Source organism: Erinaceus europaeus, chromosome 9 (assembly GCF_950295315.1).
Source record: "Erinaceus europaeus chromosome 9, mEriEur2.1, whole genome shotgun sequence".
Classification (NCBI taxonomy): domain Eukaryota; kingdom Metazoa; phylum Chordata; class Mammalia; order Eulipotyphla; family Erinaceidae; genus Erinaceus; species Erinaceus europaeus.
In genome coordinates this window covers 42,754,826-42,767,692 of record NC_080170.1, presented here as the reverse complement: position 1 = coordinate 42,767,692, position 12,867 = coordinate 42,754,826, and the positions used below count along the sequence as shown (strand labels likewise).

Sequence of the window (12,867 nt, the reverse complement as noted above, 5' to 3'; positions counted from 1 at the left end):
TACCGTCTGACTACCAGGAAAATAATTTTATAAATTATATCAGCAAAGTTACTACAAAACTGCAGAATGAAAAATAAAACTTAAGAAAAAAAAGCACCCTTCAATTCCTTAAAAGCAAGGATGCTAAACAATGCACAATGAAATAAAACCATGCTATTTTCCTTCATGTTAGGGTAGACATAAGAAATTGTTGTTTCCTGCTATGTGAAGGTGGAGTTCAACATGTGCAAATGAATCAACAGGACCCAAGCATGCTATGGACTATAGGCCACCCCCTGAAACTTACCATATTCACAGGACTGCTGTAAATCAGAAATTATTCGAAGGATGTTATTCATTAAATTGGATCTTTGCTCATTTTCTAGAATGCTGCCAGTTGATGGATATGCTGAGTCAATGTAAGTTAAATCTGACAAATAGATACCTGAAACAAAGTGAGAAGACAGTTTTCCAACTTATAACTTGAAAGAATATGACAAAGTGGGAAAAATAAGTTTATAGTTGTATTTTTATACTGCAGACTTTTAAAAAATATTTTATTTATTTCCTTTTGTTGCCCTTGTTGTTTTATTGTTGTAGTAATTATTGTTGTTATTTATGTCATCATTGTTGGATAGGACAGAGAGAAATGGAGAGAGGAGGGGAAGACAGAGATGGGGAGAGAAAGACAGACACCTGCAGACCTGCTTCACTGCCTGTGAAGCGAATCCCCTGCAGGTGGGGAGCCGGGGATTCAAACTGGGATCCTTACACTGGTCCTTGCATTTTTGTGCCACATGCACTTAACCTGCTGTGCTACCACTGACTCTCTATACTGCAGACTTTTAAAAGCATGACACCAAGACCTAGATTCTGTGGAGTTGGGTATAGACTTGTAGATGACACACACCACACACACACACCACACACACACACACACACACACACACACACACACACACACACCTCTACCTCTCTCTCACTCTCTCTCTCCCTCCCTCCCTCCCTTCCTTCTCTCTTTTTTTGCCAGAGTACTGTAAACTCTGCTATCTGATGGTACTGGGTTTGAACCTACAATCTTTGGTGCCTCAGACATGATGGGCTTTCTTCATAGCCACTATGCTATCTATCCAGTCTGGTATGTGATTTTTTTTTTTTTGGGGGGGGGGTAAAATTTAAGACTAGAGTTAGCATTTGAGACCTAGAGAAAGAAGCTGAGCTCTTGAAATGGTTCTGCTTTCAATAGAAGTTACTTACTTTTAACCTCAGTTTTTACATCTACACAACTAGTACCTATTCTCCAAGTCCTGGCAAAGCTTGAAGAAGCTAACCAGTCCTACCAGTACCTAGCATAGAGTAGTGATTGCATCTGAGTCCTAGATAACTCCTTGTCTTGAGTTGTTAATTACTATTAATTTGAATCTTAATGACTTTGAAAAGTAGCTTATTCAACTAGAATTGTCTCAAAAAATTATTCCCAGAAATTTCATTCTAGTAGCAACCAATGTCTTGTTTTAAAGACAAACAACTGGATTTTTAAAGTAGCTAATGTGTCTGACTTGCAAAAAACATAGCCAAATGGTCATTAATATTTTATGAACACTATGGTGGTTATGGGCATAGGGACGGAAGGGATACAGAACTTTGATGGTGGGTGTTGTGTGGAATTACACCCCCCCCCCCCGTAACTTTATAACCTTGTAAATCATTAGTAAATCACTAATAACCACAAGAAAAAGTAGTTTATGTGACTACAAATTAAAGTTCATTAACCCCCCACCCCTGCCGATTTCTCTGTACCAACATGTACTTTCTTCACTTCTGTGGCTTCCACTATCACTTAACTGCCGTTGACTTCTTAAATCTCAACAAAACTCAGTTCTCAGCACTCATTTTTAATTTAACATGCCAAATTAACCATTATTTATACCTAAAATCACTTCAATTTTCTATTTTGGTTAATGATATTACTCATTGCTAAATTTGGGAAGTTCAAATTAAAAAGCTTAGAAGACACCAATCATCTCATTATTTTTCCCAGATTAAGCTGTTAGCGAATACAAACTCATCACTGGATGATCAAATGATGAATTACATAATGCAAACCAGACACCAGAGCTGGCAGGCCATCTCTCCCGAAATTTCTAGAATCAAAACATAGGAAAATAATGCCAACATGACTGACTGACCTTCCCCCACTTTCTTTCTCTCTCTTCTTTCTTTCCTTCAATATTTTATTTACTTTCTTTTTTTAAAAAAATATTTATTCCTCTTTGTTTTTTAAGAAATTTTTATGTTTATTTTCCCTTTTGTTGCCCTTGTTTTTTTTTTTTATTGTAGTTGTAGTATTTATTCCCTTTTGTTGCCCTTGTTTTATTGTTGTAGTTATTATTGTTGTTATTGATGTTGTCATTGTTAGATAGGACAGAGAGAAATGGAGAGAGGAGGGGAAGACAGAGAGGAGGAGAGAAAGACAGACACCTACAGACCTGCTTCACCGCCTGTGAAGCGATTCCCCTGCAAGTGGGGAGCCGGGAGCTCGAACCGGGATCCTTACGCCGGTACCTGCGCTTTGCGCCACATGCGCTTAACCCGCTGTGCTACCGCCCGACTCCCCACTTACTTACTTAAAAAAAAATTTTTTTTATTTATAAAAAGGAAACACTGACAAAACCATAGGATAAGAGGGGTACAACTCTGCACAATTCCCACCACCAGACCTCTGTATACCAACCCCTCCCCTGACAGCTTTCCTACTCTTTAACCCTCTGGGAGTATGGACTCAAGATCATTGTGGGATGCAGAAGGTTGAAGGTCTGGCTTCTGTAATTGCTTCCCCGCTGAACATGGGTATTGACAGGTTGATCTATACTCCCATTCTGTCTCTCTCTTTCCCTAGTGGGGTGGGTATCTGGGGAAGTGGAGCTCCAAGGCACATTGGTGGGGTTGTCTGTGCAAGGAAGTCTGGTCAGCATCCTGCTAGCATCTGGAACCTGGTGGCTGAAAAGAGAGTTAATATACAAAGCCAAACAAACTGTTGGACAATTATGGACCTAAAGCCTGGAATAGTACAGGTGAAGTGTTGAGGGGTCCTCCATTTTGTAGATAGCTAGTAGGCATATTTTAGTTATATTTCAAAGGGCCTGTAGCTATACTAGTGTTTTTTTTTTGTTGTTGTTGTTTTTTTTTGCCTGAGCCTGAAATCTTACATGCAGGTGAGTCCTAATTATTGTCTGGGGAGATGATGTCATGGCTGGGAAAAGGACCAGAAAGCTGGACCAGGGAAGAGAGTAGCTCCCTAATATGGGAAAGGGGCATAAATACTACTGTAAACATTTAAAAAAAATTTTTTTTATATTTATTTTATTTATTCCCTTTTTTGCCCTTGTTGTTTTGTAAACATTTTAAAAAAAAAAATTTATTTATTCCCTTTTGTTGCCCTTGCTGTTTTATTGTTGTAGTCATTATTGATGTCGTTGTTGTTGGATAGGACAGAGAGAAATGGAGAGAGGAGGGGAAGACAGAGAAGAGGAGAAAAAGAGACACCTGCAGACCTGCTTCACCACCTGTGAAGCGACTCCCCTGCAGGTGGGGAGCCGGGGGCTGGAACTGGGATTTTATGCTGGTCCTTTCACTTTGTGACACCTGCGCTTAACCCGCTGCGCTACTCCCTACTGTAAACTTTTTAATGAGGGAGAGAAATAGAGAAAGATACAGACACATAGAGAGATCAGAGCAAAGCTCAGCTCTAGCTTGTGGTGGTACTAAGATGGCACTAGAGATCCCAGAGCCTCAGGCATGAAAATCTTTTGCAGAACCATGAGGTTGATTCCTCAGTCTGCCTTTCTTCCTTTCTATCTTTCTTCTTTTTTTCCTTAAGGTGACAATTTGGCAAGGAGGGATAAATAGTCAAGAAGGGTGCCACCCTCTTTATGTTACCCATAAGGAATTCAGTTTGTTAGAGCCCTTATTATCCTGTGACTTTACTTCTAATTTAGTCACTTATTTATATTACTGACTCCATTCCTATTGGTAGTATTTGTCTTTATAGGTCCTTGAGTCTATAATGCCCAGTATACTCTGATTTATGTCAGAGGAATTTAAAGAAACAATTCTATGAAAGAGACAAACACTACTAAGTTCAGACTTTAATCAAGGATTTGGTTCAACAAACAGTGGATAGTGTATCTTATCAGAAAGAGAACAATGACAGGAGAAGAGTAAGGGAGGGAAAGCACATGGTATGCACAGACAGTACAATCCAAAAGCTTTATACAGAAGCAGCAATCAGTAATTAAATGTTCTAGTTAGAAAAAGTACAGCCTTATGTTTTGGAGTTAGATTCAAATTCAGTTCTGTTACTTTGTACTGAAGAACTAAGCTAAATGATTTACAATGTCTGAATTTGTTTCTCCTTAACACTGAATTTCTTTAAATTTTTTTTTATTATCTTTATTTGTTGGAGTAGAGACAGCAGAAATCAAGAGGGAAGAGAGAGAGGGAGAGAAGAGAGAGAGGGAGAGAGAGGGAGAGGAAAGAAGAGGGGGAGAGAGAGAGAGAGAGAGAGAAAGAGAGAGAGAGACCCTGACCGACCTATAGTTCTGTTTCACCACTTGGAAAGCTTTCCTCCTGTGGGTGAGGACAGGGGCTCGAACCTGGCTCCTTGTAACATGTGTGCTCAACCAGATGCACCACCACCTGGCCCAACACTGAATTTTTTAGTGAACACTGATTGATTTAATAGAAACAGCATGGCTGGTACTCAATAACTGTTAATTCCCTCCCCAGCACCCAAAGTACACAGCAGAAGAGCTGAACTAGTTGTGAATGAAATAGATCTAAACTAGTTGTGGATGAAATAGACCTAACCTCCACCTCCCACAGCTGGGAGGGAGGGGGGAGGGAAGGGTGTGTGTGTGTGTGTGTGTGTGTGTGTGTGTGTGTGTGTGTGTGGTGTGTGTGTGTCAGTACAGGGTTATATTTGCTTTTAATGTATATCAAGTAATAAGAATGACCTTCTTCAGACAAGAAGGGTCATTCTGTACAATAGGTGTTATATAACATTCAGAATTTCAGATTTAAATATATTATATGTATGAAAGAATTTCCGACATGGATTACCATTTATTTTTGGAAATTATATGTGAAAAGTTTTATTTTAAGGAGTTACACAGTAATAAACCAGTTATTACATCAAAGTTTCTTCTAAGTTTAAAAATTCCTGAAATGGCAACTTGGTAAGATATTTAAAAATTCTGCTAGGCAAACTTGGAATGGAGTTGGTATACTGCACTAAAGTAAGACTCTGGGGTGGTGGGGGGGGAGGTTCAGGTCCTAGAACAGGATGGCAGAGGACCTAGTGGGGTGTGTATTGTTATGTGAAAAACCGGGAAATGTTATGCATGTACAAACCATTGTATTTACTGTTGATAGTAATAAAAAAGAAATTAAAAACAATTCCGCTAGGTAATAGAGAACTATGTTATTAACATGGTTGCCTCCAGACAAAAACTGACTCTTGTTCTCTGTAACAAAACTCAAACCATGAGTCTGCAACTACTTCTGAGAGCAACTGAGAAGTACTTTTTTAGTACGGAGCTTAAAAAAGACCTCTGGCCAGCAGACTGCAGTGTTTGTTTTACAACTGCCCGCTGAACTAAGATAGTCTGTTTCCAGATGGTGTCCTTCCTACAACCTGCACAGTCTCCCCTTGTTTTAGGCAGCAGCCTCCTGCAGCTCCCACCACCCCCACCCCATTTTAGGTCTCAGAGAGGAAATCCTAAGGAGGAGATTGCCCCCTCCAGTCTCCAGCAATTTAGGGGGTGACGTAACATGTGGGCTGAACTTGAGCCCAGTGAGAGAGGGAGTCACTATTCAGGGTCCTGGATCTGGTCAGCAGCAGCTGGTTCTGCCTGTCTCCATGTGGCAGACAGAGGAAAGCCACAGTGCTTTCTCTGCTGGATGCAAAACAACCCGCAAACCAGAACTTCCATGCCTCTACTTAAAATTACATAGATGACTTGTCAAGTTCAATTGATTATTACTGTATGAAGAAAAAGAAGTTCCTTGTTATAGCTTGGATCCAACGGTCCAAAACAAAAGATGCAGCTGCCATTGGAATCACAGATGAACAAACTTCTGCACTGACTTTCAAAAGCAAGAATAATAGCAGCACACTCCTGGGTCTGCTTTACCAACAGATGCAAAAAGGTATTTGAATATCCATTTACTATTTCTTTACAACATGCTATGGATGCTAACATTTATTTTTATCTTAGTAAAATTTCAAAATATCCTATTAAAACAAAAAGTTCTAGAATGTTCTCTAATTTATTTCATCTGAAAAGGTTTCATTTTGCAATTATATATATAAAAACTAGTCATTACTTTCTGATGATTAATGTGACTTGTGTTTCGCTGTAAGATTTAGTGTACATATGTATAGATTGACATATAATACTGGGTATCAGAACAAGTGTGTCAAAGACACAAATTCTAACAAATAACAGATTAAATACATAAGGTTTAATGCACAGTCATTAAAAACAAAGGATTCTGAACTAGAAAATAATAAATTTGACATTTCTCTTCACATAGTTATGGTAATGTGCTGAAGATTTACAGACTGTTAGGTATCCTACAGTATAGCTACAAAACATAGCTAAGACGACATAAAAATAACTGAAAGGCCTTGCAGCAATGCCCCAATTATAATATAGCCAAGTATTAAGCAGAGATGTTATAAAGATTTAAGATAAATCTATGGTATTTCTTTCTATGACTTGAAATTTTAAATAGTTTTCCAGACTTACATGTACAAGCAATTTACCTTGGGTGATAAAAGTGAAAACACCTATAACTAAAATTGCTTGGAAAAGCAAAATTATTAATACATAAAAATCTACAAATGTATAATACTTAAGAGAAAAAGAAATGTGATTGAAGTATCATATAAGCATTTGACTTTAATAATAAAAAGAAGCCAGAACATACATTTAATACATGACTAAAAGGTCAAAATTTTATAATATTTTCAGATAGAAATAATTTTGGTAATCATACACAAGAAGTTTCCTTAAATATTTTATACGGGTAATTTGTGTTATTGTATCATAAGAATTACTAAAGATAAAACTACAGGTTAAAGTAAACCTTAACACCAAGGACAGAAGTTTGTTAAGTATCCTTTTTTTCTTAAAGCTAAGATTTCAATTTTACTTTCATGTCCTTGCCTCAAAGATTCAAATCTAAGTATCGAAAGGAACTTCTCACAAATATTTTTTACAAACGTTTCAAGCATTACTAGGTCTGACCTATGCCCTCTTGTTTGGTTTGCTGTGAGCACTGCATTGCTGTGAGACTTTTTTTATGTCTCAGTTTTCACTGAAGTTTTAGGTAAGCTTCTGAAACTAAATCACATATACAACAATTTATCCCTTTATTAAATATTTTCAGAGGAAGAGATTGTTCTTAAGTCCTCCCCAGAAGTAATTTATAACCTAGAAGTTCTTTCTGTAATGCTCTAGAAATCTAAGTTCATGGCTTACTATAGTCCCCAGTACATGGCACAGCCAGTTAAATGGCCCTATGAGTTTACCATCTGAAAGGAAGCAAGTCCTGACTTTGACTTCTACTAGTTGGCAATGTAGCTCTATGAAGAGAAATAGTAGCAATAAAACTATCCAAAGTATAGAGGTTTTTTTTTTTTTCTCCATAAAAACAATCAAGCAAAGACACAGACTTGAGTAGACTGCAACTAATTTTAAACATTCTCTTGGGACCTAGGAAAATTTTAGCATATATAGAAAGGTTTTATGAGGTAACACAGATTTATGGATCTTTCGCTTTTAAAACTGAACACGTGAAAAAACATTAAGAATGTTTTCAGAAAAATGTAACAGTAAATTTTACTTTATTTTACTTTTATTGTATGACATTTCATTTTGTTTATATTCTAGAAGTCAAGAAATCAAAAATACCCTGAAAATAAAAGAGGGCAGATTTGTAAGTAGAAGGTTATAGTTTTAAATGATGAGTGGAGGGGTCTGAAAAAATAAGACTGTAACTTCACCTTCTCTAAATTACCCACACCACCATCCCACATCAGAAGGTTAAGTCAATGAATTTACTCTATATTCAAAGACCTAGAATAATATTCAGTGATAATTAATAGAAAGATTCTTTTACTTATTATTTAAATTGAGAGAGAGCCCAGATCACTTTTTAAAAAAAATTTTGTCTCCAGGGTTGTCATTAGGGCTCTGTATAGGCATATAAATCAACTGCTCCTGGAGGCCATCAGTAAATTTTATTTTATTTATTTATAAAGATTTTATTTTATTTTTAAAAATATTTATTTATTTATTCCCTTTTGTTGCCCTAGTTATTGTAGTTATTGCTGTTGTTATAATTGATGTTGTCGTTGTTAGATAGGACAGAGAGAAATGGAGAGAGATGGGGAAGACAGAGGGGGATGACAGACACCTGCAGACTTGCTTAACCGCCTGTGAAGCAACTCCCTTGCAGGTGGGGAACCGGGGGCTCAAACTGGGATCCTTGCATCGGTCCTTGTGCCTTGCGCCACCTACGCTTAACCCGCTACGCTACCAACTGACTCCCAGTAAATTTTATTTATTTATTTATTTATTTATTTATTTATTTAAGAAAGGAGACATTAACAAAATCATAGGATGGGGGGGGGTACAACTCCACACAAGTCCAGCTACCCAATCTTTATATCCCATCCCCTCCCCAATAGCTCTCTGTCCTCTCCAACAATGACAACATCAATAACAACAACAATAACTACAATAATAAAACAACAAGGGCAACAAAAGGGAAAATAAATAATGTTGAGAGCACTAGGTAACTTAACTATGTAGTAGGAAAATACTGTATAGCTTCTACTTTACTGGTCCCCCTCCTTTTTTTTTTTTTTTTAAAAAAAAACAAAACTATATCTGACTTCCATGAACTCAAGAAATCCATTATTGGTTTTGGACATCTATAATTCTAGTATTGTATGTATCATTGAAAAACAAAATAAAAAAACAGATGACTCTTAAGGTCTAACATTTCTATTGATATAAGAAAGCAAAGTATTATAACAACAACAAAAAACTACCAGAACTCATCCAAGGTGCTTCTGGCTATCAGAAGACTTCTGATGTAACTATGAAATATTATTGTGTTTACTTCTTCCATCTTTTTTTTTTTTAATTTTTTTTTAATATTTATTTTATTTTTATTTATTTATTCCCTTTTGTTGCCCTTGTTGTTTTATTGTTGTAGTTATTATTGATGTCGTCGTTGTTGAATAGGACAGAGAGAAATGGAGAGAGGAGGGGAAGACAGAGAGGAGGAGAGAAAGATAGACATCTGCAGACCTGCTTCACCGCCTGTGAAGCGACTCCCCTGCAGGTGGGGAGCCGGGGTTTGAACCGGGATCCTTATGCCGGTCCCTGCGCTTTGCGTCACCTGCGCTTAACTCGTACTTCTTCCATCTTGATTATGTTAGCAAAAAGAAAAAACTTTACAGGGGGCCAGGTGGTGGCGCACCTGGTTAAGTGCTCACATCACAGTGCACAAGGACCCAGGTTCAAGCCCCTGGTCCCCACCTGCAGGGGGAAAGCTTCACGAGTGGTGAAGCAGGACTGCAGGTGTCTCTCTGTCTCTTTCCCTCTGTATGTCCCCTTTCCCTCTCAATGTCTCTGTCTCAATACAATAATAAATAAATAAAAATTAAAAAAAAAAGAAAAAACTTTACATGCCTCAATTCTTCAATTTCCATAGTCACTCCATTTTGGAAACTACGAATGTGATTTTGGAATGCATTAATCTAAGACTACAGATGAAGATTAATCATAGGCCACTGACTATCTTCACTTCAGCAAATTTGTACAATCACAAGTTAGGCAAACAACTATCAACTTTCAACTGATAGAATATATAAGCACGGAAAGGAAAGTTTTGGGCATAAAAGGGGTGAAAACATTCTAATAAAAATGATCCAAATATTTTACTTCACCAAGATCAATGTACAGAGCTAAGAATAAGGAAACAGCTGTGAAAAACTGAAAGTTGAAAATTCCTCTGTCTTTCTAAAATGATCAGGATAAAAATCTCAGATCTAGAAAAGTTACAAGTAGAAGATTTGAATCCTATTAGCGTTTACACACAGTATTAAGAATGCACTCAGCACATGCTTAAGTACTATGTAGACCATAAGAAACTGTGACAGTGTTGGTGACAGGAGATATATTGCCATATGATGTAGTGGCTGATTAAAAACATGAACTCTGCCTGAGTTCAGATCAGACTCCATCTCTTTAAAGTTTGTGACTCTGGGTAATGTATTTAACTTCCAGATGCCAATTTCTTCACCTGAAAAAAACAGTGCTGGGCACTTTAAAAAGCACCCAGTAAGTATCAACTGTTGTGACTGCCATGCTGCTATTAAGAGATAGAAATGTTCTTAGTGCATCCACTGCCATCTTTCAGGAAGAGCAGATAGGAATCAAATTTGTGAGAAAGGGGAGGTGGACTCTGATTTGTGGCTTACTATTAAACCTAATGGGTGACAGCTTTCCTGCTTTGCTAACACCTTATGCTAACACTTGTGTTAGCTCATGGATTTACTTCCATTTCCTCTTGTGTCTTTATAGATATTGTAATACAAAGAACAAGCATTTCTCATCTGCCATGGCAAAAGCCAATGGTTCCACGCACAATTTTAGCATATATGCTATTGCTATTAACACTGACTAAAGAGGTGGGACCCTGAATTTGGACCTGGCTCTAGTATCACTTGGCTTCCAGTATGTTCATGGGTGCAAAGTTTTTTGAAGAAGATAGTACTGAAGGCACTTTCCAATATATATATATATATATATATAATTTTCTCCCTTGCTGCCAAGGCTTTACGGGGGCGGGGGTGGTCTGCTTTGTGCATGCAAGGTTACACTACTCCTAGTAAACTCTATTTTTCTTCAGCTGGAGAGTGAAAGGCAGAGAGAGGGAGAGAGAGAGGAGGAGGAGAGACACCACAGCACTGTTTTATTGCTTGTGCAGCTTCCCTTTATATGGTGCTCCTGTAAGGTGGGGGGGGGGGGCTTATCAAATCCAGTTCCTCACATATGGTAAAACACGTACTCTACTAAGTGAGCTATTTGCTGGTTTTGAAACTTAATTTTAAACAATTATTAAGGCATGTACCACTGACTTTAAGAAACTAATAATGCTGATTCTGACCCAATTTATAAACATCAACAAATACTCCACCCCCACCCCCTTAGATACTTAGCTTACTGACATCAAAAGTAGATTAATATCAACTCTTTTTGCTTTTTCCCTTCATTGGTTTGTCTTTTAAAAGACACCATCTAGCCACATTTCAAGATGAAGGCTTTTATCTGGACCCTAGGTGTGCTCTTCTTCCTACTTGTGAGCATAGGACCCAGCAGGGGCAAACAGTCCAAACTTAAAAAATCTCCCCAAAGGAGATACCCTCGTGCCACAGATGGCAAAGAAGAAGCAAAGAAATGCTCATACACATTCCTGGTGCCGGAACAAAAAATTACAGGGCCGATCTGTGTCAACACCAAAGGACAGGATGCAGGCACCGTCAAGGACATGATCACCAGGATGGACCTAGAGAACCTGAAAGACATGTTGTCTCGGCAAAAGCGGGAGATTGATGTCCTACAACTGGTGGTGGATGTGGATGGAAACATTGTGAATGAGGTGAAGCTGCTGAGGAAGGAGAGCCGCAACATGAACTCACGTGTTACTCAACTCTACATGCAGTTATTACATGAGATAATCCGTAAGAGGGACAATTCACTGGAACTTTCCCAGCTGGAAAATAAAATACTCAATGTCACCACGGAAATGTTGCGGATGGCTACGAGGTACAGAGAACTGGAGGTGAAATATGCCTCCTTGACTGATCTTGTTAATAACCAGTCTGTGACCATCACTTTGTTAGAAGAACAATGCTTGCGCTTATTCTCCCGTCAAGACCCCCACATGTCTCCTCCTTTAGTCCAGGTAGTGCCACAACACATCCCTAGTACCCACCAGTATACTCCTGGTCTGCTGGGAGGCAATGAGATACAGAGGGATCCAAGTTACCCCAGAGACTTAATACCACTGCCTGAGCTGGCAACTGCTCCCACCAAAAGTCCTTTTAAGATACCACCAGTAACTTTTATCAATGAAGGTGAGTTACTCTTTACTATTAAGAATGGTAGTAAAAGCTAGTATTTTTTTTTTTTAATTTCTTTATTGGGGAATTGATGTCTTACATTCAACAGTAAATGCAATAGTTTGCATATGCATAACATTTCCCAGTTTTCCCCACAACACTAACACCCCCACTAGGTCCTCTGTCATCCTTCTTGGATCTGTATTCACTCCACCCACCCACCCCAGAGTCCCTGACTTTGGTGCGATATGCCAATTCCAGTTCAGGTTCTACTTGTGTTTTCTTATCTGATCTTGTTTTTCAACTTCTGCTGACAGTGAGATTATCCCATAAAAGCTAGTATGTTTTATGGTTTATGCAACAGTGCTTGTAAGAAATGCTTGGTATTCATTTTGCTTATGTAATTATGTAAGAACCTCAAAAATTCAATTTTTTAAAATTTGATAGGAGAGAGAGAAATTGAGAAGGGAAGAGAGGGAGAAAGAAAGACCCCGGCAGACCTGCTTTGCCACTCTGAAGCATTCCCCCTGCAGGTGGGGAGTGTGGACTCAAATCCTGGTCCTCGTGCATGGTAATGTGTGTACTTAACCATGTGCACTTACTGCCTGGCCCCTCAAAAGTTCTATTTTTGCTTTATTAAATGTATCTCCCAGCTCTGAAGTCTAAAAAGACAGTGTACTCTG

General features: G+C 38.2%; 2 protein-coding genes across 7 annotated transcripts in view; one reads left to right on the top strand and one right to left on the bottom strand.

Moving 5' to 3' along the window:
• Positions 1-12,867, bottom strand: part of RALGPS2 (Ral GEF with PH domain and SH3 binding motif 2) — a 144,951-nt gene that overhangs the window by 35,911 nt on the left and 96,173 nt on the right. For all 3 annotated transcript variants that reach the window (XM_060197741.1, XM_060197743.1, XM_060197742.1), the window contains exon 9: positions 287-424. In XM_060197741.1, the coding sequence (XP_060053724.1) occupies positions 287-424 (138 nt within the window). The remainder of the gene's footprint in view (positions 1-286; positions 425-12,867) is intronic.
• Positions 5,827-12,867, top strand: part of ANGPTL1 (angiopoietin like 1) — a 23,874-nt gene continuing 16,833 nt past the window's right edge. Inside the window, exons 1-4 of one of the 4 annotated variants that reach the window (XM_060197739.1) lie at positions 5,827-6,189; positions 7,938-7,983; positions 10,347-10,400; positions 11,354-12,199. In XM_060197739.1, coding sequence (XP_060053722.1) covers positions 11,377-12,199 — 823 coding nt within the window. In that variant the 5' untranslated portion in view covers positions 5,827-6,189; positions 7,938-7,983; positions 10,347-10,400; positions 11,354-11,376. The remainder of the gene's footprint in view (positions 6,190-7,937; positions 7,984-10,346; positions 10,401-11,353; positions 12,200-12,867) is intronic. The other 3 variants (XM_060197740.1, XM_060197737.1, XM_007536006.3) reach the window with 3 other exon arrangements.